This window comes from Sus scrofa, chromosome 1, assembly GCF_054392235.1.
Source record: "Sus scrofa isolate SSC_HxYL_T2T_F1_AM1 chromosome 1, Sscrofa_HxYL_maternal_Yorkshire_Landrace_v2.0, whole genome shotgun sequence".
Lineage (NCBI taxonomy): Eukaryota > Metazoa > Chordata > Mammalia > Artiodactyla > Suidae > Sus > Sus scrofa.
Window position 1 is genome coordinate 46146520 of NC_139383.1, and position 27955 is coordinate 46174474.

General features: G+C 34.0%; 1 protein-coding gene across 1 annotated transcript in view; it reads right to left on the minus strand.

Moving 5' to 3' along the window:
• The window catches only part of EYS (EGF-like photoreceptor maintenance factor), a 1392725-nt gene that overhangs the window by 838148 nt on the left and 526622 nt on the right, over positions 1–27955 (minus strand). The window contains exons 18-20 of the mRNA XM_084958241.1: positions 21918–22089; positions 20898–20976; positions 9789–9988 (exon numbers count right to left, since the gene is read on the minus strand). Coding sequence (XP_084814367.1) covers positions 9789–9988; positions 20898–20976; positions 21918–22089 — 451 coding nt within the window. The remainder of the gene's footprint in view (positions 1–9788; positions 9989–20897; positions 20977–21917; positions 22090–27955) is intronic.

The window sequence follows — 27955 nt, forward strand, 5'->3', positions numbered from 1 at the left end:
TCTATAAATTGATCTACAAAAGGTACTGCTAAAGAACTAAAGTCGGTTATAAGGTGCTGACGCCCTGACCTGTGGAGATGCAGTAATTCCACTGACAATAAGTGTATGAGCATTTTTTTCCCTCTCCTTACTGCCAAATGTCTTTGGTGGAAAAGTACCTGGATTGCCGAGTGTGGCATTAAAGTTTAATTCTATCCAATCAGGTAGGCAGAGAGCAAATTCTGACACTGACTTTGACTGTGAAAGAGATGGAACTTTCCAAAAACTCTTAAAAAAACAATGTAGCAAACCAAAACATGATAAGAGCCAAAAAGGAACCATTTCCGGCTTTAATATTATTTTACTACTCAAATATCTATGTAAGCATACTATAAAGTATAAATGGATAGTTTATTTGTATTTTTTTCAGAGCAAGCATTTTATTTAAAGTTTAACCTTTCCCTCTTGTTTAATCTTTTAGATTCCTGGCCAATGTTTAATTTTTTGATTTAGTGCTGTAATAAAATTAGGTTAAAAAATGTGTATCTATTTTAGAAAAATATAATCCTAAGTAATTGGATTAGAACATAGGAACCTTAAAAGTTCCCTTATCTTTTTCACCTAAGTAATAAAATTAATGTTGATAGAATTTTTTCTTCCCTTTTGGTTCAACATAATTTATCAATTCAGTATCGTTAAAATTTGAAAACCCAGCTGCAAAAATGGGTTATATTTTTAAAAACAATAAAGAAAATAATCTAAATTTAGAATACAGTTTCAACAACTGTGTCAGATTAGTCTGCTCTTACAGAGCATGGCAAGCACAGTAAATTACTCAGCACTGTTAAAAACCACTATTTCTTTTATTTCCTATCATATGAGTAAACTAAAAAATCTACCTCAATTGTTAAAACTTCAAAGCTCTGGGAAATCCATCTTTACTTTTAGAAAGGCATTACTTTCAGTAAACATTAAAATATATAACAATAGGAGCTCCTGTTGTGGCTCAGTGGTTAATGAATCCGACTAGGAACCATGAGGTTGCAGGATCGATACCTGGCCTTGCTCAGTGGGTTAAGGATCCCACGTTGCCATGAGCTGTGGTGTAGGTTGCAGATGTGGCTCAGATTTGGCATTGCTGTGGCTGTGGCGGTAGGCCGGCGGCTAGAGCTCTGATTAGACCCCTAACCTTGGAACCTCATATGCCGCGGGAGCAGCCCTAGAAAAGGCAAAAAGACAAAAATTTAATAAAAATTAAAAAAAACATAATGATACAATGTTTTTAGGACTCATGATTAGTAGAAGGGATTGAACAGTTGCATATTTCCATACAGTTATATTTTATATAGGAAAATAAGCATTACAAATAACATTTTTAAAATATACTTCTGAAGAAAAAGAAGTGTTAAACAATTATTCACTCTGCTGATAACTCAAAAACATCATTCTAAGAAGGATTTCTACATTATATGCACTAAAACATACATTTTTCATTCAAGACATATTCTTCTCCAGTCATGAAAGAAGTGAAATGTCTCAAGCATAAGGGACTTCCACATATTTTGATATTTTTTGTATGTATCAAACTTTAAAAAGAAAGAGCTGCTGAAATGGCTGCATATCTGGGTTAAAACTGATTATGAATTTCTTTCTTTGTAGATTAATTGAATATTCTATAACAACTTAGCCACAGTTATTCTTTTGTTTCAATTCCTCATTATAGATATATAAACTTATTTTTGTTTAAAATGCAAAGATTAATAGACATAGTCAAGAATTCCATCAAAGATTGAAATGAATATCTACATGAGATGATGCGATACAGTATTTTTATTCCTTATTTTGTAACTAAAAATTTTCTAATTATTTTACAACACACACCGGGAAAGAGAGTTGCATGAATTGGAAGGAGTAGAAAGAAGCTTAACTTACTTCTCTCAACTAGTTGTTGAACAGAGGTTTTCCATGTAAATTATCTTTATCTCATGATGTCCTTGTCTTAGTCTTATTAGGCTGGTATTTTTTTTTAACTATTTCATAAATGAAGAAGCTAAGCTTCAGAGAGATTCACTGACTTATTTTAAGTTACATAAATCATGATGCATTATGGGCTTTTAGAGGAATTCTTTGTCTTATTCTTATCAGATAAAGCAGATTCTCTCTAAATGCTGGAAGATGGCGTGTTTTACATTGAGACAGCCATTTGATATGTATCAATTAAAATATTTTAAATTCTTCCCCTAGAAAAGTCATTCTACATGGAATAACTTGCACGGTATTACTAAAGATTAACTTTTATAAGAATTAGTTTGACTCAAATCAAGATGGTGGCATAAAAGGATGCTAAACTCACCTTCCACAAACACATCAAAAATACTTCTACATCTGGAATGATTCTTATTGAAAACTAACTGGAGAAAGACTCCTGTAGAACCAGGCCTGCAAAAAGATGCACACGAATTGGGTAGTAAGGCAAGAGAAGCAACCAGGTTGGGATCTGTGCCTCTCGAAGGAGACTCAGAGGAAAGGGAGATACACAGGTAGAGACCCTCCCTGGAAAGTGATTGGTTTCGGCACCAGCCCTGGAGTCTGAGTGGGTAAGAAAAGCCCCCTTGGATGGTTGTAGGGCCACTGGAATTATAGGAGGGCTGTGAGATGTCTGGGCTCTGCTCAGGAGGAGCACAAATGCTTTGCTTTCTCTGAAGCAGAGTGCACTGGGTGGACTGGCTCTCTCTTTTGCAGTGACCATCCTGAACAACCCAACCTGAACCAAGCAAATGCTCCAGCACCCAGCACCATTTGCCTCCAGTCACAGTTACACACCGGACTGTGGACAGCATGAAAAATCTCACCTATGAAATGCTGTGGGGCTCAAATCCTAAGCATGAGCAGGACGAGGGCAACATTATTGGCCATTGCACAGACGGAGCTTCAGAGGCGGCTGGATATCTCATGGTGGCCAGATGGCTGGCCCCACCTTGAGCTCTGACACTTGCTGAATATACACACCAGACCCTCTTGCTCCATCTCTGCTCCCCTCTCAGGGTTAGGGTGCTGGTTGTGGTGGAAGGAGGTGGAGCATACACTTAAAGGGAACAGAGCCTGCTCAGACATAAATCTGTGGGCTTCTGTTCCAGTTTCTTCAGACATGACTCAACTCCTGGGCAGTGAAGGCCACCCAATAGAGGAGAAACCCCAGCTCATCCCTGTCTCTGGATCTAGCCCCTCCATCTCCAGGCCCGCCCCCTATCTAGGTGATAGCTTCCAGTACACCCTGGAGAAGGATGTGACCCTTGCTCACATCAGATTCAGCTCTCTCAACAAACCCTCTGGGCACACACAGGATGTATAGGGCTGTTCCCAGGCAATGAGATCCCTTCGAAACAAAAAACAATAAAAAAAGGAGATTTCTCTATTGGCAATTCAGAAATTTTTTAAAATATTATTTTCTTCATTGAAAATTCTAGCAATTGTCTTAAAGAATGAGTCTTGAAAATATTTAGTGATCATTATAACGGCTGAGATAGATCATACAGTGATCAAGAGGAGTTTTCATTATTATAAAATAAAATTGAAATAAATGTTAAGGAAATATATCCCACATTTTAATATACCAAAAGGCCTACTGATTTGATGAATAAAATACAGAATTAAAAATTATATTGTAATTATTAAAACACAAGGTATAACAATCAAAACAATCAAATTTTTAAATTTGAGTCTCTTCATATTCCGAAGCCATGTTCTAAAATAGCAAACATCCTGTTCATACAGTAGGCCTATTACAGAATGTGGGTTTTCTTATTATTTTATCCCTTGCAATACTAAGTCAAAATAATGCAATTTATTTTTCTCATAAATGGATTCTTCCTATAATTAAGTTTTTGACTCCTGGTCAAAGGCTTTTTTTTTTTTTTTTTTTGGATTGAGAGAGTTAAAAAAAAAAGTTAATTTAGAATGTATATGGTCCATCTGATATTTTTGAAAACATAATCAGAGTGAAGGGATATTTGCAGTTGGAGGGCAGGAAGTCCTAGGCGATGGAAAGGGGTCTGTAAAACCAGAAGCAGAGAACTCCGAGGGAAAAACTGCCTGCAGAAGGATTTCACATATTAAAAACAAAGCCAAATATCTTTGTGTCTCAGTGCTTTCTTTTATAAATTATTTGATATATTCTTTATAATCTACATGGTGCCAGAGAAAAAAGTTACATATAATGTTTTTAGTTATTTCTATAGTCCTCTGCTGTGCGATTCTAATTTGGATTTTAGTATAATTTCAACATAGTTTTTATGGTTTAATAAAACTTGAACACATTAAAATGCTATTAAACTGTTACACATGGTTAATAATACTTATTGACTTCTGAAAGCAGCTATTATTAAACTGAACAAAGTCATTAATGTCTTTAAACTTTGCACCAGGATATAAAGTACAAAACAGATGTCTAACTGTATCTAGAGAATAGTCTGCTAGCTATATATGTTTCTTTTTTTTTCCCATTTTTTAACCTTATGTTTTATATTTTGTATTTTGAATTAAAAATTAATAAAAATGAAAGAGCAATGCAATGGAGTCTAGTATTTTTCCCAGGGATCATGACTTTGTAGGCAGTAGACATAGTATAAACCACCTCAGGAGTTTGCGTCTTCATATATGAAATCAGTAGATTACTAGAGGTAATTTCTATAATCTTCAGTCCTAAATTTCCATGAGTCAATAGGAAACATATAGGATATTTTTTTTGTCTCTCTCTCTCTCTTTTTTTTTTTTTTTTCCAGGCTGCACCTGCAGCGTATGGAAGCTCCCAGGCTAGGGGTCAAATTGGAGCTGTAGCCTCTGGCCTACACCACAGCTCATGGCAACATTGGATTCTTAACCCACTGAGCAAGGCCAGGGATTGAACCTGAGTCCTCATGGGTACTAGTCAGGTTTATTACTGCTGAGCCACAACAGGAGTGCCTATGTAAATTTAAAAACAGAAGTGTAACCATAAGATACTATATTTTCTGAACAAAAAGATATTTTCATTTATTTTAAATAACAAATGGAGTGTGTGAATGGCAAAGATTTTGAAAAATCCCATAAGCTGTCAATTTTTTTCTTGTATTTTAAACATTCTATTGTTAATTTTATATTTCTTCATTGGGAAATATAAGTTTACTCACTTCAGAGTTTGAACTGCCCAACATATATATTCGTAAAAATAAATTTAGGTGTTTGAAATGCTGTTTCACTTCTCCAGAAAAGATCCACAGTATGGTTATAGAATTACTTGAACATTTTATGTTACTATGCACCTAACAGCCAGTAACTGTTTATCTAAAAATATTAACTTATTTTGTTTGAAATGGTTAACATATTTATATAAGTATTCAAAGCAACATCACCTATGTATTTACCACATAATGAGAAAACCAGGCTATAAACACTGGCTTATTCGGTTACCATCTTCAAGGATCACATTCTAAACAGTCAGGCTTAAGTAATTCTTTTTTTCTCCTTTTTCACTTTTTTTTCCATTGAAAGATTCTCTATGCCTTTCAAAATGTAACTATGTTAGAAAGAAGGAAGAGTTGATAATAGCTACTCATTATACATCATTGTTAAAATTATCTAAAATAATCAAATGTCTTCATGAGAAAAATCAGTAATGAACAAACTACAAATCTGACACTTCTCAGACCTACAGAAGCCCTATAATTTAAATCTGAATGGTAGAGACATTTAAATGAATCCATACACTCGTAGATTTTTCACCTAGGTCTACATGTGTAATGGAATAGGCTATCTCAGGTATGTCTCTGTATTAATGCTTCCGTTCCTGTCCTTTAACTGGTCAGGCTTCTCACAACTGTCTGGTAGACACAGGAATAATTCAGTAAAGAGTTTGGCCAGTAGATTTGGAATTCAAAGATATCTGGATAACAGCAGCAATGAGCAATAAAGCTGGCATAAACATGCTGCAAACCGAGACTGAGTCAACTTAAAAAATTATGTAACAATTTATTGAAAATAACAATATTCTTTGTTTAGTGGGCATTCCATTTACAATGGAATAAAATGCCTATTTAAGAGTTCACATGCATTGAAAATTAGAAGAAAATAATTTTGTTATAAGAAAAAAATTCATAAAACAAAAGGTTGAGAGGTAAATAGAGAATTGAAAAGGATCTTTTTGGAGTTCCCATCGTGGCGCAGTGGTTAACGAATCTGACTAGGAACCATGAGGTTGCGGGTTTGGTCCCTGCCCTTGCTCAGTGGGTTAACGATCCGGCGTGCTGTGGTGTAGGTTGCAGACGCGGCTCGGATCCCGCGTTGCTGTGGCTCTGGCGTAGGCCGGTGGCTACAGCTCCGATTCAACCCCTAGCCTGGGAACCTCCATATGCCCCGGGAGCGGCCCAAGAAATAGCAACAACAAAAAGACAAAAAAGAAAAAAAAGAAAAGGATCTTTTTAAAAAGACAAAAAGAAAAAGAATGATATGCATGAAAATCAGTTTAAATTAGTGATATACAATATGTAAGCAGTATTAGTATCTGAAGAAAAATGAAGAATTATTGAACCAGTACGAATGCACAAAAGAATAACAGAAGAATAATATGAGAAAACTTTCAGACATGAAGAAATAAATAAGAAATATGTAACATCACATATTCCAATTAAATGCTTCTACTTCAAAGATGAAAGGGAAAGGAATTAAATTATAAGTTCTCAACATAACAGTCATTGGGATAAATATTTTATACACCTTTTTGAATTAAAGAAATTAAAAACTGTGTCAGCTTTCACTAAGGGAAGTGAATCAACTGTGTTCATAAAACATAATGTTCATGAGAGTAGGCCATTCTCTGCTGTCTTTTCTGCAATGATGGAGAAGAAAGCAAGATAATAGCATCTACTGTAAATTCCTCACTCAACGTAAGATCTAAGAAATGTGAACTTCACCAAGTTCTAATCCATATGTAAAGCCAAAAACACAACAAAATATTTTAGGTTGGAAGCGTCAAATTTTCCAGGCAATCATTCCAGGTAATATATTTTATGTTTTTTTTTTTTTTAAATGTGATTACAACTTGAGATTTTGACTGAAAAAAAATTAATTCTCCTGAAATCACTAGGGAGCCAATAATACAGAATATTCTACAGAATATTGAGAGCTGAAATCTTTTAATAAGGAAGTTTTATGAAAATAAAGCTTCAGGATAAATATTCTTAAGATGGAAATTTATAGGTTTGGATAATTATTTCCCCAATTAAAATCAAACCAAATTTTGAAAGCTGACTAACAAATATACCAGCAATAAGAACCAAGACATTAACATTGATTTGTATGTGTTCAGGAAAATAAGCATAAAGAAGACAATAACTAAATATTTCATCACATTTTTAAGAATAAGAGTTTAAAAATTAAATTTGAAGAATGCAAAATAGAGATTTAAACAATAAGTTTGATATATTTTTATATTAAAAAATTTTTTTTATCATGTTTTAAATAAATATATCACAGGTTTATCCTTAGGCAAGTAGAAATCTGATGACTTAACTTGCAAAGGTCTCCCTCCCATAATATGAGTTTCCTTTGTAATAAATTGTCTGGGGACTGTGCTATTTTGGCACCAACTGTGTTGGATCCTCCCAGTCACTGTGCAAGTCCCCTAGAATCTGCACTGCCCTCAAGCGTTCACCATTCACAGATTTTCCGGGCTTTTGGGCACCTTGAATTAGCAATGAAAATTTTGAATACACATGGATATTCAAATGTTTTTGAATAACCTTGTAGCAATAATGAATGCCTACCCTTGTCCCTTAGAGATGCCTAGAAGAAGCAGTGTCTTCATTCTGAATTCCATTGAGTTCACATCTTAAGGTCAGACTAACTAGTTGATGGATAACATCCCCCAAAAGGAACATTGATAGAGCAGCTTTTATAGTACTTGATTTAACAAATACTATTCATGTTGTGAAAACATACATTTTAGATTTAGGTACACTTATTTCTAATTTTTTGATTTAAAAATATTTCCATGAATGGAACTCTGGTTTAAAGCATTATATCAATTGAGAATAAATGCTCAACATTCTGTTGCCGACTTAATTCAACTCCTAATTAGGTTATAATCTGGAGGGTGCTTGCTATGGCCAAATGATCATTTTTATAATTTCATTATATGTAATTAGCACTGATATTAAAAAATATGTTTACATACTGCCAGAGAAAAATAAGCAAAATCTATGCTCAAAAATACAAAATATAATTTAAAACATAAACACATATACACTCACATAGAACAAATGAAAATGGCATATTAGGCAATATGTAATAAATAAAACTTGCATCATCATAATAAATACTGTATGTATATGTTAAATGAAAATATAATAATCTTGGGATTATGTGAAATCTGTATCTATGACTCAAATAAAATGATTTTGCAGGGATTAAAATAAATAAAAGGTCAAGAATGTGTCATAGATACTGAGCAAAATGTATGGTAGTGGCAGTATTGAATACAAGGCAGATTATATTAATAATTTAAAGATAAGCAACTGATAAGATATATAAATAACAGATAAAATTTACTATTAAATAATACGCATGGTCAACTAACCGTTCAGTAATTTATGATATTTTAACAGAAATGGTTGCTCAGAAATATTAACTTAACATCATCTTTTTCCAAATCAAACCGACACAGAGAAAAAAAGGTAAAGTGAGTTTTTTCTTTTTTAAAATATCTGGGTTCATTAATATTTTTTAAATTAAACAGATAATGGCTAAATTCACAAAAGACCAACATATTATGTATATTGCTAATCATAAACAACAGACTTAGACATGTTTAGTTTAAAATCAGCATAAAAATTAATAAAGAGAAACATCATTTAAAATCAATTCAGAAATTTTTGAAGTAGGAGTACTCATACACACACCATCCATTGCAGCTTTACATTTCTAAGCAAGAAGGTCTCAATCTTAATGCTCCAGCAGGAGGAACGAAGATTTTCTCCTTGCCCAACAACAAGCTCAGCCAATGGAAAACTTCATAACACAGCCAATGAGAAGCCATCACTGCTCCAAACTCTCTCTTTTCCTCCAACAGACCTTTGTTCATATTAGCCCCTCCCAACTTTTCCCTTTTTCTCTATAAAGTAATATTCGTTTTTTTGTTTACCCAGCTTGCCTGTGATGTTGGCTATAGCTTAATTGCTCTGAATTGCAATTCCTCTGCTATTCTTTAATAAACTCATTTTGTTGGTGAAAACAAACAAAACAAAAAACAAATGATAAAAACCACAAAAAACAAAGGTAATGAAAATTCATCTCTTAAGAAATTAAAAAATATACCTTAAATAATAATTGGTTTAAAAATGCAGCGACAGGTGAATTTATTTAAATCTTAAAAACTTTATAATTGTTAAGATCTTAGAAGGGAAATACAGTAGTGAGAGATGAATCTCTGGTTAAGTATGCTATAAATATGAACTATTTGTAAGTCATTCATGTGGAGTAATTTTAAGAAAAGGATTAAGAACCCAATTCGGGAAAGAGGATATATGAAACAGTTATAAAATGAGCAACAATTACATTTGAGAGTCCAACTTGGGTTGATATGAATACTTGGTATTTGGAAAAATATATGAGCAATGCTTTTTTTAGAATTGTTGATTTCTAGTTTAGGACTGCATTTTTAAAGATGAAAACTTACATAAAAGCTTAGTTTCTGCATTTCAGAGTGCCTTACTAGTGGGATGTTTATAAGCTTTCATAATGGACATGTAGTTATTCATGGATAAATGAATACTGACCTGCAGTAAAACGTGTGTCCATGTCCATCAACACAAATCCCTCCATTAAGCCAGAAGACTGTATTCAGCACAGGCTCAGCACAACTGCTGATATTTACTTCACAGTATGTATCACTGGATTGGCTTGAGCAAATGCAAGGAAAGCTGTGGGCTGCCTTCTGGCAGAAGCCTTCATTTGTAGAGAGGATGGATGTGCAGTCCTAAATTAGCAGAGAGAGAATTAAATTTGATTATTAGTGTTAAGTCTAGAAATTTGTTTAAAATTATATTCTTATTTGAACATTTTAAGGAAACTAATTTGCAAGCTTATCTAATTTTCCCTTACTCTAAAAACTGAAATATGTATTGCTAATAATAAGTGATTTTTAATTTTATCACCAGAAATACTTGTCAAATAACTCGTTGATTTTTCAGAAAAAAAATTATTAGACTTTATTAAATTATGTACGATATGCATATCTGGAATTCACTGACCCTTGATATCTACATACATCCCCATTTGCCTGGGACAGTCCCAGTTTAACTTTGCTGTCTTGGATAATGACTAATAATGGGTTTGATCACATACTTAGAATAGACAATTCATAATTGACTTATACCCCTCTAAAAGACAAAACATCTAAAATATCTGAGTTTTTATACCATTCATTTTTTTTCACCAGAATTAATTAATGTATATGTTTTCAGCTTTATTGAAATATAACACATTTTATAAAACTCTGAAATATAAAGTGTAAAATGTGATGATATATATCTACATCATGAAAAGTGTATTGTGTACACACATTGCGTATATGTTTATCAAGATAACATGTCCATCATATCGCATATTTACTTTTTTTGGTTTGGGTCAGGGTAGTGAAACACAAGTTCTATTTTTTTAGTAAATATTAATAATACAATACAGCATTATCAACTATAGTCACCATGTTATATTTTAGATTCCCAGAATTTACTCAGCTTATAACTGAAATTTGTACCCTATTTTTCCCTTCCCCCTAACTTCTGGGGCCCTGGCAACCACCACTCTATTCCCTGTACTTCTTTCTGTACTTTTAACTTTTTTTTTCAGCATTCACATATAAGTGATACAATATAGTTCTGTCTTTCAGTCTGGCTTATTTCACTTAGCATAATGCCCTCCAGGCTTATCAGTGTTGTCACAAATGGCAGGGGTTTCTTCTTTTTTAAGGCTGAATAATATTCCATTGTACATATAGCTATCCCATTTTCTGTATCCAGTCATCTGTTGATGGACACTTAGGTTGTTTTCATATCTTTGCTACTGTGAGTAATGCTGCAATGAACATATGCGCAGCTCTCTCTTCAACATAATGGTTTCATTTCCCTTGAACATTTACCCAGAAGTTGATTACTGGATCATATGGTAGTTTCATTTTAATTTCCTGAAAAATCTCCATACTGTTTTCCCACAGTCATTTACCAATTTACATTCTCACCAGCAGTGCATAAGGGCTTCCTTTTCTCTACATCCTTTGCATGTACATCCTCTGCATTTGTTGTCTCTTGTCTTTTTGATAATAGACATCTTAACAGGAATGAAATGATATCTTATTGTGGCTTTGACTTGCATTTCCGTGATGATTAGTGACATTGAGCACCTTTTAATATACCTGTTAGTCATTTATATGGCTTCTTTGGAGAACAGTCAGTAATCACTTTTTTTTTTTTTTTTTTCTTCAGGTGCCTCCATGGCATGCGGAAGTTTCCAGGCCAGGGCCAATGCTTTAACCTGTATCATAGCTACAATAATGCTGGAGTGTTAACCCCTAAGCTGGGCTGGGGATTGAACTGGCACCTCCACCAGACAGGCCTATGCCATAGCCACAGCAATGTGGGATTCGAGCCACATCTGTGAACTACATCACAGCTCACAGCAACACAAGGTCCTTAACCCACTGAGCAAGGCCAGGGATCGAACCTGCATCCTTATGGTTCCTAGTCAGATTCATTAACCACTGAGCCATAATGGGAACTCCTGAAGAGAATTTCCTTTCTGCAGTGTATATTCTTAATTAAATACATTTGTGCAGATTTATTTCTTGGCTTTCTATTCTGTTCCATTGGTCTATATGTGTTTTTATGCCAATATCATACTGTTTTGGTTAATATAGCTTTGTATATAGTTTGAAATTAGGAAGTTGATGTTTCCAGCTTTGTTCTCCTTTATCAGGATTTCTGTGGCTATCTGGGGTTTTTTGAGGTTCCATATGGATATTAGGATTATTTATTCTATTTCAGTGAAAATGGGAGTTCTTATAAAGGTTACAATGTGTAGATTGCTTGAGTAGTATAAACATTTTAATGATATCAATTCTTTCAATTCATAAATAAGGAAAATCTTTCCATTTTTTGTGTCTTCAATTTATTACATTAATATTTTATAGTTTTCTTTGTACAGAACTATCATCAACTTGGTTAAACTTATTTCTAAGTATAATATTCTTTTTTTTTCTATTGTAAATGGGATTGTTTTCTTAATTTCTCTTTCTGATAGTTTATTGTTAGAAACATGACTGATTATTGCGGGTTTTTAAAAAATATTTTAAGATGCTAAAAACTTAACTTTGAATGCATAGAAAAGCTCTATGTTTTTACAGTTAACATTTTGAGATGCTAGGTGTGGGGTCCAAACCCATCATTTCTCAGGGAGAGCTAGAAGTTAGGGATTCTCTCCTTATTGTATAGTGCTGTCCCAGGTGTGGGGTTTATGGTGAGAGTGGATCTCAGCCTTTCCTCTGCATTTCAATGTATTTATTTCTCAGTTGCTTCTGCACAGTCATTACTCAGCTGGTTTTTGGGTTTCTTAGAGGAATAATTGTTCTGTGCTTGAATGTACATTCAGTGTGTCTCTGGCAGGAGGGAAATTCAGAGCCTCAACTATTGCCACCTTGATCCAGATTCTTAATGTACATTTGATGATAATTTAATTAACCACTTTTCTTATGCATGTGTCCAGACTTATGTCCAGCATGTATATTTGATCATAATCTTTTAATTAACCACTTTTCTTATGCATGTGTCCAGACTTATGTCCAGACTTATGTCCAGCATTCTAGAAGTACAGGGGTGTTGTGGAGTCAGAGGAACCTGGATAATATGTCTCTTTCTTTTTAAGCTTTAGAATATTTGTATACTTCTACTTTTATTCAATCTGCAAAGGTATTCAATTTATTGTAGGTCCATTTATGCATAAAATGGCAATAATATCATTCACCTCATACAATTTCTTATGATAATTAAGTAAAATAATGAATATAAAGCAATTAGTCCTATTCTTGGGACATAATAGCTGTTCAGTAAATGCCATCTTCTTTCCTTTATATTCTGAAAGCCAAGGAACTTGTCAGCTTCCATTTAAGTCATTTGGAACTTAGAATAGAAAATGAGTTCCTCAGTACATCTGTTGTCTACCAAATCATACCACATATTTCTTAAGTTCACATTTTAGATATTACATACATGCTGATATTTTGAAAAGCACAGAGAATTGTGCCATAAAAATGGTATGACACCACTTTTCAATGTAATGTAACTCTGGTAAGATTTTCATCTATAAGTCTGGAACTTTGTGACAAGATTAGCAAAACTTTTAAAAATGTATTCTCAATATGTTGTTTACACATAATTTCTTAGTAAATGTATACAAATAGGATTCATTTGCACTCTGGGAATTCAAGTTATTATATCTTCCAGGACAACTGCCTATCCAAAATGAGACTTTTTCAACATTTCACCCTGAAAAGTGGTATTTTCTACAGCTATCATTAATTGACACTCCTGCCTATAAACATTTAATGACTTCTGAGAGGTGTTAATATAACAATAAAAACTCAAACTGACAAGGCTAATGTGGGATCTGTTGCATTCATACCATGTATCAAATGGAAAATTAAAGGTTTGTCAAAATCACTGGCAAGCTTAATTAGTGCCACTTTAAATAAGAAATTGTGCACTTGAATCAAAAAAAACTCAAGTCATGCTTGGAACACAGATGGTGATCTTTTACATGTACCCAAGTGATAGAGTTATCACTAATTCATTCATTCTATAAATGAATATCATTCTGATATTAGCCCTACATTTGCTAAAAATGTGAACTCCTTAAGGATAGCCAAGGGCATTTAGACTTGGGGCAGGTATTGCAGTTATTTTTATGGAGTGTAAATGCAAACTTCCACAGGGAATGGCATGGAAACCACGTTTCCCTCTTAGCCCTATGGCAGGGTATATTTAGACTGATTTATTAGAAAGCATTACATAAACTAATTGAATTATATCTCCAATGGGAAGAAAGAGATAGTATTTTAGATTGCCAAAAGTTCTGTCTCTAGGGTTTACAAGAATCTCTTACTAAATTAATTAGAAAACTTAATGGGAAATACAAAAGCAATTTCTTTTTTAGAAAAAAATCAAATACCATTTAAAGTTCTTGATCTTTCCTCATTCAAAAATTAAGAAAGATGCTTTTCCTTTTGTTCATCATTATTTATATTACTTTTCTATCCACTATTTAATATAATAAAGTGCTTCCTAAGAAGAATTTACTAATTTAATTTAGAAAAGGAAAGAAACAAAAGGCTGGTAGCTTAGAGAAAGAGAAGGAAGCTGAGGTAATGCTGCAAACCATGGCAATCTAGACAATTGAGCTAGATGTCAATGTTCATTCAACCTGCATTCAGGATCCCAAGCCAGGAAATATACAGAAGTGTAAGAGTATCAGAGCAATGATGTATTCACTGTGGACTGCTCAGACTACTAAATGTGCCTGTTACCACTCTGACAGTTTTTATCTGAGATCTTCTTTATCATAGCATTTCTCTCCTCCAATGATGTTTTGATTTTAGCTCTGCTGTTTTTAAAGTTGGAACACTTTTCTTGAATAAGATCTTAGCCAAACAAAACACGTTAAACAGGTAATCATGGAACTGTCTCTTTGAAGAGTGAAAACAGGACATGGTACCCATGAGAGCCCTACCTTATCCACTGCAAAGACCTACTAAGTTTCATAGAATTTCTTGAATGCTGTGCAGCTCTAGAATAAAACCTACCAACATAGTGGACAGTTTCTAAAACCTAAATTGCATGTGAATTCTCTGGATAGCTTCCTAATAGCATATTAAAACTCTTTGGGAGGGGGCCTGTGTTTCTCAATTTCTAACTAATTCCCAGATGATACTGTTGCTGCTAGTTTGTGGACCAAACATGGGAAGCAAGAATCTAGTCCAATGATTTTACTTCATTCAAGGATGATGACAAGCCCAAGGGTACTGGAGTGAATTCAACAAGGTCCTATAATAAGAGACAACAGCATAAAATCACATAGACACTAAATGCCTGAATTCCACTTAAGGGCTCATTGTACCACCAAATCTTTTGACTTCTCTCAAAGAGATTCCTTGGTTGTGGAACTATACATAGGACAGGGTAAATGGTAAATACTTAATATCACTAAGGTTTACTTCCAATATAATTTTATATGCTTCTTTCTTTTTTTCTTTCCCAAACTTACATGGTTGAATATAGGTCTACAGAAGTTAATAGGGAAAAGATTTTGTTTGATTCTGGACTTAATATGACATTATTATTATTACTATTATTATTATTATTATTATTATTTGTTCTTTTAAGGGTTGCACCCATGGCTTATGGAAGTTCCCAGGGTAGGAGTCGAATCGGAGCTGTAGCTGCCAGCCTACACCACAGCCACAGCCACAGCAATGCCAGATCCAAGCAATGACTGCTACTACACGGCAGCTCATAGCAATGCCAGATCCTTAACCCATTGAGAGAAGCCAGAGCTGGAAACTGTGTCCTCATGCATACTAGTCAGGTTTGTTACTGTCGAGCCACAATAGGAACTCTGACTTATGATGTTTTGATGTAAAGAAAATGTACTATTAACTTTATTATTTCAACATATCAAATGAGATTATGACATAAAAATTGGGATTTTTTTCAGTAAATATATTAATTTGTATTTATTTATTGAAAATGTGTTTGGCAGTACTTCCAGGAAAGAGGGCCAATGAAATGAAAAAACAAAACCATTGTCTAAGAAACTGCCTGAAAATGTGCAAATGAATCTACATAAGAAAGAAAAGTACCTCAGGGCTGAAACTAGACATAAGGTCAAATTCCATGACACATAATTCAACAGTTTTTAAAGATAATGCAATTTCAAACCCATTAAAAAAGCAATACTTAATATCACTCCTAATTCTTAAGGTAAACAAAAGAAAATTGCAAAAAGAAATCTAAATTGTATATTCAAGATCTTGGTAGTATATTGGACTCTAACTTGGAGAAATGAGGTTCCAAACTTGAGCAAATAATCCTAAAACTTAGAGCACTTTGATTAAACATTGCTAAGGAATCTGTATAGGATTGCATAGGATATGGGATTGGTGTTAGTGGTCAAGAAAGACTGGGTTAGGAAGTGTAATTCCCCTTTCCTCCACCTGTTTTTCTCTTCTGATTCAGAAAGTTCACTCTTGTCATGATCTGTGATAGAAATCTGCCCTTGTCTTGAAGATTCAAGATTTATGGACCAGGGAAAACAATGGAGTAGACAGAGAGAATACACAGAAAAGTATGTAGAAGATGCCTAATAAACACACAGATATGGTGGGAAAGAAATGGTCTGTGAAGCCAAAAGGAAAGACACCCAAAAAAATAAAAAAATAAAATGAGCATGAAGAGAGTTTTGAAAAGATGAATGATTACTTCCTACTATGAAATACTCAAACTTCTGCATCTAAGACATAATTTTTAAGAGCAATAATCTAAAAATATCTTAGGAGTTCCTGCGGTAGCACAGTGGAAATGAATCCCACTAGGAACCATGAGGTTGTGGGCTTGATCCCTGGCCTTGCTCAGTTGGTTAAGGATTTGGTGTTGCCGTGAGCTGTGGTTTAAGTCACAGATGTGGCTTGGATCCCGTGTTGCTGTGGCTGCGGGGTAGGCCAGCGTCTACAGCTACACTTAGACCCCTAGCCTGGGAACCTCCATATGCTGCAGGTGATGCCCTAAAAAGACCAAAAAAAAAAAAAAAGACAATAAATAAATAAATAAATAAAATGTCTTAAATCTCCATTAACAGGTAACTGACTAAATAAATATGGTGTCTCCATACAATAGGATATTAACGAGAATAAAATAGAACTTTATACACATATATAAATGCAGAATAATTTCCGATGATAGATAAAATGAAATCTGTGTGTGTAATGAAAATTTCTACTTATGAGATCTTCCTTATTTTTTAAAGATATGTTTTCAATTGAATAAGATAAATATTTTCTACAATGACTTTTGGGAAACAGCTGACCATCTGGTGGGGGATCCCAACTCAAAGTGTACTGATGGAGCAATCGCTATTGAGAAAAATACTAGAACTCTTTGAATAAGTCCTTTTTAAACATGTCTCAAATCACAGAAAACTTAGAAAGAAGTATCAGTATATCTGGATACACAAAAAGAAAGCTTTTGAATGTCCACTACATGCTAATTAAGCATTAACAAAAAAATAGGAAAATGTGCATAATGTATACAGTGAAAAAAAGGTAAAAATCTTATTATATAAAAAGCCCATTATAAATCTCAGCTCACACTTGAAAAGCTACAAATACAAATACACACACACTCAGTTCATTCTTTAGCCATTTCCTTTCTGTGTATAAAACTTCCGTTAGTTCTTCTGCTCACTATAAATTCTTAGTTTTCTTCATCTGAGAATGTCTTGATTCTTTTCTTTATTCTATAATCATTTCAAAACAAAAACTACTCCCTTATAGCAGTTATTCTTCTACAACAACAACAACAACAACAAAAGGGAAAATATCTGTTTTCAATATTACTCTTTTCTGTGTGTGTGTGTGTGTATGCCTATATGTGTATGTATAGCGAGGTGCACTATGGCATCCATTCCATACCCAAGCACGCAATCATGCATTTGCTTTTATCTAGCGGTACTTTTAATATTTTTAATCTTGCCCCATCAGATTGGCCAAAAAAGTTTTTTGCTTGTGCTTTTAAACCTTAAGCCCTAACAAAACATTGCTTTTACACGTTCCCAGGAGCTTCATTCTATCCCACATTGACTTCAGAGTTCTTTTCTATCCGTACTGCCTATGTTTCACCACTGCTTTTGTTTCTTTAGACTAAAAAGACAGCCTTGAGCTTAAGTTTGTGGATACCCTTTAGAATCTGTTATCTGGTGTCAACTGAAAAGAAAAAAAAAGGCACAATTGGGAGTTGTGAGTAAAGTTTTATTTGGGGCAAAACAAGGACTGTAGCCCAGGAGGCAACATTTCAGAGAACTCTAAGAAACCACTTTGGCACTAGGCATTGCAACATAGAGAAAGTTACAAAAAATAGGTGAGCTGAGTAGGATACATATCTCTACTCATAATCCGTATCTCCAACTGTAGCTGGTGAGGCAGGAGGTATACCTAATGATTGCTGTATCTCAGATTTTCATAGATTTTAATTATTTAATATTTACAGAATGAATGATCAAAAATATATTTGGAATGCAATAACTGTTAATTAAAAGACACAAAATTTTTCACTGCACTATAATAATTAACACAGATGGCAGGATAAGATGTTTAAAAAGAAAAGAAATGGAGTAAATTGTCTTATAATGATCCATATATAGGAAACTAGTGCATGAAAAAATGAAGCATCCCCAAACAATACAGAAATAATAGATACTTCATAAAAGTTCTTGGAAAATTGATTATACTTTGAAAAAATTAGATTCCTACCTTTCATCAACTATAGCAAAATATTCACCATGAGTTAAAGTATTAAAAGTTCTGTTAGACCTAAAATTATATAATAAAATAATTTAAATATTCCTATATGAAAGGACCTTCTAAAAAGAGAGGCAAAGCCTAGTATCATAAATAAAAAGAAAAATATGAAAATCTCATAATTTACAAGTTTTACAAAGCACGAATGGCCAAGCTCTAGACAAGGTATGTAATTTTGCAGAGTCTAGTGGATCTTACCTATAATTTTAAATAATATTTAAAAAAAAAACAAAAAAGAAAAGGGCAAAAAAAATCCAAAGAAAAATACTACTAGTCAAAGTCTTGTGGACAAGACACAAATAAATAAATACAGGTCGCATATGGAATAATCACATGGAAATGTGTTCAGTCTTCAAAATAACTTGGGAAAATAGACATCAAAATGATATGCTACATTTTTCTCATCAAATTAGTCAACACTTTTTTAAAAAAAATAATTTCATTTGATAGGATCTAGGGCAGCTGGTATGCTCATATTCTCATTTAATAAGTGTGGCTCCTCAACACTTATTTGGAATACTTTGTAGCTATTAGGATGAGTCAGGACTCTGTGCATTACAATGGAATGTTCCCTAAGACACACCAGGTGAAACCAAAAGTCAGTGAATAAAGAACATAATAAGTTTAACTTTATGTTAAAATGAAAATATTAAAGAGTTGCCAGGTGCCTAGCTGTGTTAAGTATACAGAGTTGTCACTACTGTGGATTGCTGCTGAGGAGTGGGTTTGATTCTTGGCCTTAGAACTTCCACATGCCATGGGTGAAGCCAAAAACTAAAAAAATAAAAATAAAAATATTAAGAAAAAGCATCAAGAAGTATATAGGTAGAATTTTAACAAATATTCTTATAATGTGTGTATGAATATATACAAATTGATATGTAAAAAATTTTCTTTTTTCATATATTTATTTTAGAAGAACAATACCACATTTACAGTATCAAGAGACAGGGTTTTAGAGATTATTGCAGCCAATATATGCAACAGTACAGATAAGATACATCCTTCCTCTGTTCTCTGTTAGGGAATTTCTTAATTACAATCCCTCTTTTTCCACATCAAGTATGGCTTTCTGTATATAGAATCAAATCAACATCACATCAATAAATAATTAAGCTTTTAAAAAATAATATGTCAGAAAATGTGCTAGTTGATTTCCACACATTATCTAGTTTAATTCTCAAAACAACTTAAGACATAGTTACTGTGATTACTCTCATTTAATAGCTAAAATATGATTTTGGAATACAAGTGGTCTGTCCTAGAGCACACAGCAGGTAAGGAGCAAAACAGCAATTCACTTCTGTTTCTCCCTCTAACTGCATTATTTACTGAGTATCTCCCACATTTATGTATATCATCACACAATGGCCCTGTGATATAGAGACTATACTAATGAAGGAAAGAAACACAAAGGATTTAAATAAAATATCCATAGTGTCACAATCTCCAATTGCATGTGTTTCCTTCCTTTACCATGTCACTGGCAGCCAGGAAGGATTTGGAAGAGCTTCCCATTATCCAGGAGGCTCATGGGATCCTCACCCACCAAGAATGGTCTTAAACTTCAGGTAACCAACCCTTCTCAGCAGATGAGTCATTCTATACAAAATAGCATGTGTCAATCACATTAGATTCTATGCCTGAAGATCAGAAGACAGATTCTGCACTCATTACAGATTCCACAGTTCTCTACGTGCACCCATGTGTTGATACATTCATTCTGTACTTATTTTCTCCTTACAGTGAATAGATCAATTTAATCTACTCTCATTTCTACACATCCAGAAACACCTGTGTCCTAAGAGCAAAGAGAGGGAGGTGGAAGGCAAATCACAAGCTTTCTGAGCCCATTGGACAATGACCATTTCTACTGATTTACTTGAATGAGGACTCTAGATTGCAGAAATTTATGGTAGCAAGATGAAGCAGAGGGGGTGAAAGAAGCTGTGATTTTTAGTTTTGTTTGGAGCAAGCAAATAGAAATTCCAAAGAGGAAAGGTAGAGATGGAGCAGAAATCATCAGTAATTGCTGAAATAATGACTCTGGAACCTACAGTAAGTAGCTTGGTTCCTGCAGGGCACTTTGTCCTATTTAAAACATCCAAGAGCGTATTTGGACTGTTCCACAATGTTTTGCACAGGACAAACTATCAAGGACCTTTTGGTGTAGAACAAATGTCTTATGGATTTTTTGGACAGGACCAAATATCTGCTAACTATTTGATACTTCTTTTAAATTATAGTTAATAAAAATTATAAAACTTACGTTAATCTTGATCTCACATTTTGCACTAGTCCATTCTGCATCACATGAACATTGATGCTCATCAGTGAACTCTATGCATCTGAAATATAGAATTAAATTTTAAGTAAATAAGGTATTAAACCATAATTTCAAGAGTGTTACCATTTAATTTTTGTCTTTTCCAGTTCAGGTAAAAAGGCATATTCCCATGAATGAAAGAAGGCAGAGTCTATTTCTGGTTTCTTACCCTTCAAGGTGACTGGACTGAAAGAACAAATCAATTTTCATTTTTGCCATCTTCCCCATGGCAATGGAAAGAAAGAGTGGTTCTAAATGACAAAAAATACATCTAGGGCTTATGTAGGAAACTGAAGTCAGCTATGGCCAAACTGTATTGCAATGAAATACCCATCTTCATCCTCCCTCCCCTGCTTACAAAGTCTGTAACTAGAAAACTAAAAAAGAACTAGAAAAGAAAAATAATGCTGCAGAAGGCAGCTTGGTGCATCTGTGAGCCATTCTTCTTTTCCACCTGCATCTCCTAGAAATATCCCATCTCTAGATTTGCATAAACTAATATTCTATCCATGAGCAGAATGGTTATTATAAATTGCATAAAGAGAGTCACAAAATGCCTTATATGTACATAGGGATGAAAGAAAAAGTCTTCTTAGGAACATTTTAAATACTAAGTGTGTGGCATTACCCCTCTGCAGAGCAAATAACAGAATCTCTCATCATCCTACTTGCTACTCCTGTTACTATAAGCCTTACCTTCAAGATTAGTAAAGTCTAATTAATCCATATTATTAAAATTACTTTATGCTAATGAGAAAAATGAAAGAAGGACAGAGATAACATATCACTTCATTGCATTCAGTTAAACAGGCAGTATCTGTCATCTTAACTGTACTCAGTTCTTGTATTATGAAAGGGCATGATTAAAATTATCTTTATCAACTTTGCCTTGACATTAAGTTTTAGATACTGTGAGTCAAATTTGCTTTTATAGATATAATAATGGAAAATTAAAATAGCTACCTTCCTTGTGGACAAGGATTTGAGATGCAATCATTTGCGTTTGCTTCACAGTGTCTTCTGGAAAACCCACTTTTGCAGTCACAGGCATAATGATTGATGCCATCAATACAAGTTCCACCATGGAAATAGGCCTTTGATAGACACTTATCTATATTTACTTCACAATCAATGCCTACATTAGAAGAGACAAAACAAAACATCAGACTATTTAAATGCGCAATTCAAAAGTTTGTTCATTATGGAAAACATAAAGAAATCAAGACTCCCTCCATTAAAGATAATTTGATATCTTGCAGCAAAATAAAACACTTTCTCAAGCTTAAACATGTTTAGGTCTATGAAATCTCAGTCTAATTTAAAGTAAATGAGAAAAACAAAGCACAATATTAATCTACTTAAAAGATTTATTTTTAGTGTAAAGAGTTGTTTATTAAGAATATAGGTAAAGTAATGGATTTTATCAAGTTGTCACTGAGTACTAATTCATATTTTTTTAGTAATGATCCTTGAGAATTAAACATTTCTTATCAACATACATTAAGAGTTTGAACTTTTCAGAGTTTCTGCTGTGCCACAGTGGGTTAAGGAACCAGTATTGTCTCTGGTGGTGTGGTTTTGATTCCTGGTACAGCACAGTGGGTTAAGGATCCAGTAGTTGTAGTCACAGCTGTGGCTCAGATTTGATCCCTGGCCTGGGAATTCCATATGCTGCAGATGTAGCCAAAATGAAGAAAAAAAAAAGAATTTGAACTTTTCTATATTTGGGCTTAGTGAGTCAATAATGAAAACCTACTGTTTTCAAATGTTTTGAATATTGAATGACTAATATATGCCATTGTGCACTCACCTAGGAGTACCAAACTAAACAATCGAACCAAAAAAAAAAAAAAAAAAGACGTGACTCTATTAATCCAGAAATGAGTTGCCAGGGAAACATCTAGAGAACAATACAAGCAAAGCCTTACAGACAGATAGATTATGTTTCAGGTTTCCAGTGTTAACAGACACTAGGAAAAAGTGAAGAACAGTTGTAAAATGGCTAAAAGTATTCATTTGTTCATTGTGTCCATCTGCACTGAGCATCTCTTAGCAAAATCTACAACTGATGAAGCACTTACATGTGCCAGGCCCTGTACTGAAGGGTTTACATATATTATCTGAGTTGATACTCATTAAATAAACCTAGAGGCAGACCTCACTACCTCCAATTCTCTCCCAAGTACACAGGAGTTCAGAGAATCTAAGTAATGCTTCCAATTTAACCAGGCTGTAACTGCAGGTGAGGATTCAGATCATGTTCTCTCTTGAGTTGTGCCTCTAATTATTAGTTATAATAGGCTATCCTCAATTGCTGTATTATGTGTATAAGTTGCTATGCTGAGTAGGACAGTGGGTATTGTTAAAAACAAGACAACAGGTTCAAAATGGAGTCACTTATGCTAAGCCCCACATCAACAAATCAAGACTTACACAGAGTTTCTACTCTCTCAGAAATGGAATCTTAAACCAGTCCATCAGGAATCACTGGTCAGCATTAGGTAGGTAATCTACCTGATGGACCCCTGGCAGCCCCTAGAAGAAAATAACTTTGCAATACCAGCTCCCATTTTTTGCATAGTATACCTTCTTTGTTCCTGTTGCCTTCTGGCTATTAAAGGCTTTCATTCTTTGCAGCTCCTCTGAGCCCATCTATCTATCTGCCAGACTGGATAGGATGTTGCTAAATTCAAATTCTTCTTTGCTCAAATAAACTCTTAAAAATGTAATACACCTCAGTTTAAATTTTAACAGTTCCAATCAGAAAACACAATGTAGCCATAACATAATGTCCAACTGGGAATAAAGATAAACTTATTAAAAAAATAATCTATTACAATGCATATAAACAGTTAATCTCTAAGTTAGTTGGGAAGAAAGATAAACTTATACACAAGCTTATTACAATGAAGAGTAAAACACAAATTATAGCTGATACTTGGAGACCTTATTATGTGCAAGGTACTGTTAAGGACTTATCAATCAACCAATTTAAAGTTTACAGTATTTTTGCAACATGGAAAATACTCTCTATTTTATCAATTGAGAAAATGAAAGCACAAGATCTTGCAGCTAGTAAATGGCAGAATGATGTTGTTAGCCATTATGTATAACCACCACTCACACTACCTGTTTATACTGTAACTGTATATTTATGTACATCCTAAAGAGAGAGTAAATGTACAGCATTGGGCAAGAAATGAAGAACTGAGTTGATGTCTGAAAAGAGGATCAAGAAGCTCTGATGATCACTGAGGAAACATTAGAACATTCAATAAATAGTGTGAAAGAGTACATTGGCATTCTACATGAGTTAGATAACTCAGCATTTGTTTGGTTACCAGTCTGGGGACAGTGCTGCTGGCAGATAGGCAGCCATTTCACAAGTGATATCATAAATTTACTAATTTAAATACCATGTCAGAATTATCCATTCAAATGAGTGTTATTTAGAGTAGTCACACAGGAGAGCCTGCAATTTATTCTAAGTGAGACTTTTAAGGCAAAAAAAAAAAAAAAATTTGGAATTTTTCTTTAGGGATAGTTTTCAGCTCAAAATCCTATTATTTACTGATTATACTTTTTACCCTGTCGCTATCTATTTAGAACTTTGGGTATTAGTGATACCACAAAAAATAGTATGTGGAAACCAGTCAAATCTGCATCCACATTTAAAATTATCATCACGATTTAGGTTCAGGATGTAGATTAAACAAGCATAACAGCCTACATTTGTAATAATACAAAAATGAATATGCTTCTCTAAGTACCAGTGTTTTCTGACATGGATTTATTTCCCATTTCTATTCCATGACAGAAGTGAGCCACAAATCCAGTTTTTCTTCACAATGGGACCCAGGTTTGTGGACACTGTCATCATTACTGAAGAAGGAAAAAGGCACCTGGCAAATATGAACAGGTTCTTAAATTTTCTACCTATATTTAATTTGCCAGTCCAAGTCATATGCCCAAACCTAACATAAATGAGATGGGAACTGATGGTCCTTCATCAGGAAAATACAGATACTTGTGACAATAGTAATATTTAAGGAAGACACAATCACTGAGGCTTCTTATTTGTAAATGAGGATCATTTATTGGTACTTCATGGGTTTATTGGGATAATAAAATTAAATCAAGTAAAAAAAATAGCTCAGGACCTTGTACACATTTAACATTCGATTACTACCATTTTCCTGAGAAAAAATTTACAACTATGTTATATTAAATAAGTGACGCTGGTGTTTCCAGGGACAGACTATTCCAATGAAGAAGATAAGTGACAAATTTCTCAGTAGGACTCTGTACAATTCTGCCAATGTCAGTGATGGCATTTTCAGTTAAGAAAAGATGGTCTGTTTACCATAAAAGTGGCAGTGATGGTCAGAGTTTTAAAAAGAATTTCCAGGATGTATTCAGTGCTATGTGGAGACAGGAGGCTCCTCTCTGCAGGGGCCAGTATGTCTCAGTAGAGCTGATGGACACTTTACCAACATAACCTCAGAAACGTTTTCCCCCTAATGCTTTATTTACTAGTTAAGCTGTACTAGTTATACTTTGACTTCTCACATGGCCTCCGGAGAGGTCAGAGTATAGTGATTGATTAACCTGAACATTGTGGACCCTGTAAACACTTTTTTTCTTCATGTTTAATACCATGCTCCTTCAGCACCCTACAAATCAGGTCCCCTCTTCACCCTTTTAACTTCATCTTATATTGTCCTCACCCTTGGCCACTTTGTTGAGTTACAAAGACCTCCTTGTGTTTCCTCAAACACTTTTTTCCTCTTTCTAGAATTTTCCTTTCCCAGATATTCAAGAGTTGGTCCTTTCTATCTTCAGTTCTTTCTCAGTGAGGCCTATTTTGTAACAGCCTGGGAACTGGGATCTGGGACCCTTTGTTACAGTGGCTGCAATGTTTGTACCTAGACAAACAAGATAATATGGATAACTATAAGAGATTAAAAATAACTGCATACATGGGAAGTAGGATCAAATTACGAACAAGAATTAGCCTTGCTCAGTGGGTTAAGGGTTTGCATTGCTGTGAACTGTGGTGTAGGTAACAGATGAGATTCAGATCTGGCATTGCTGTGGCTGTGGTGTAGGCCAGCACCTGCAGCTCTGATTCAACCCTAGCCTAAGAAATTCCATATGCTGCAGGTGTGGCCCTGAGAGAAAAAAAATAATGGTATTAGAGCATGTTATCTTCTGTAAAAAGAAAATTTTATAACAAGATATTTTATTATTAACAATACTTACATCCAAAAAATACAATTATTACATACAATGTTTCCATTTTGGCAGCCTGGTAAATGCCATTCTTTAAGGAGCAATCTAGGGAAACATACAGTCTTGTTCACTAAAGATACGTCAATAAAAAATAATGAGGCATTCAAAGAAAGGTAGAAAAACAATCAATGGAATGAGACCTAAACATGATGCAGAGGTTGAAATTATTAAAGAGAGAATGTAAAATATGACTAATATGTAAAAATTGTCAAATAGTTGGACATGTGAAACCAAAAGAGAGAAAGAAATTATTTTTATAATATTTAAATGGTAATACTAAATAACTCAAAGATAAAAATCATGTGAAATAAAGTTTGAATTGACATTCCAATGCCATAAAATAAGTATGATGAGATTATGTATTGATCTCAAGAGGCACACAGCTGTACTAAATGCTGAATTGGTAGTAGATAAGTTTGGGATATATTAAGTACTGGAATAAATAAGCATGGATTAAGCATTTAATTAATAACCTTTTTGCTAACATTCTTATTGTTTAGAAAAATATTATGGGGATACTCTGTAACCCATGTCTATTTTCAAAAGATCTCCAAGGAATTTTACTGATGCTTTGCTTTTCTATCTATAAATATTCCAAGATTGGATAGGACTTTTAAAATTCATTGTAGTGGTCCTTAGAGGTTTGGGCAAAGGACAAATATCATTAAATATTTGATGATGAAAATGATGAAGATAATAATGATGTTCATTTGAGTCTTGTCTCTATTCATCTTTCCACGCCTCTTGTATAAAAAGGATGGGGCAACTCTTCAGCATCAGTCCAGGATTAAATGAGGACATCCCTTCCCTAGAACTCATTACCTGACAGTAGAGTACTTCATAGTTCATTGGAAAAGTCATAAAAACAATTACTATGCCATTAGAAGGAACTTTTAAAGAGGAGATTCAAAATACCCTTGACAAAATTGCTAAGGCAAGCAAAAACAATATTCCACTTCATATTTGTTGCTCCCTTACTGTTTTTAAATCACACTAAGTGACGGGGAAAGGCATGTGAAATGAGGCATGTGTTTAATTAGGCAGCTGTGTTGAGAGCCTTGGGAAAGTGAGAAGTTGCTTTAGGTAAAGCTATGCAGTATGTATATAAGGGCAAACAGATATACGAGGACAGAGTAAAAGTGGAGGATACAGAACAGGAAGTATTAGCATTGATAACAGCTTCTAGATGAGTCAGAGCCTGTTCTAATGCATAGATAAATCACTCGTCATCACAGGGCTCTATGTGTTGACTCAAATGAGCATGTTAAACTACTGTCAGAACTTAAAAAATTCACACATACATAAAAATGTATGTGTTAGAATTTATTGACTTGCACTAGCACCAATCAATTGGGGGGGTGTTACTTCAAATAAATGCAGGGAATTCTATTTCCAACAAGTTATTCAATCCTTTGCTCATGTCATGTAGAAAATAACTAATACTTTAAAGCATCACTCAATAGGTTTTGCTATGGTTAAAATAAATGATTTTATTAATCATATAAAAAAGTAATTTCTATTTCATACATCATAGGTCTATTTAAGACTAAGTGTGCCTACAGAATTTCTGCTTTGTAGACACCTTGAAGGATACATTTTAGGAATGAATGTTCTAGGCTTGTCCAGATAAGTGCCTCCAACGCTGCTATGAGTAGTTGGGGTTCCAGAAATCAAACAACTGCACACTACCCTCTTACTCAAAGTCCAAG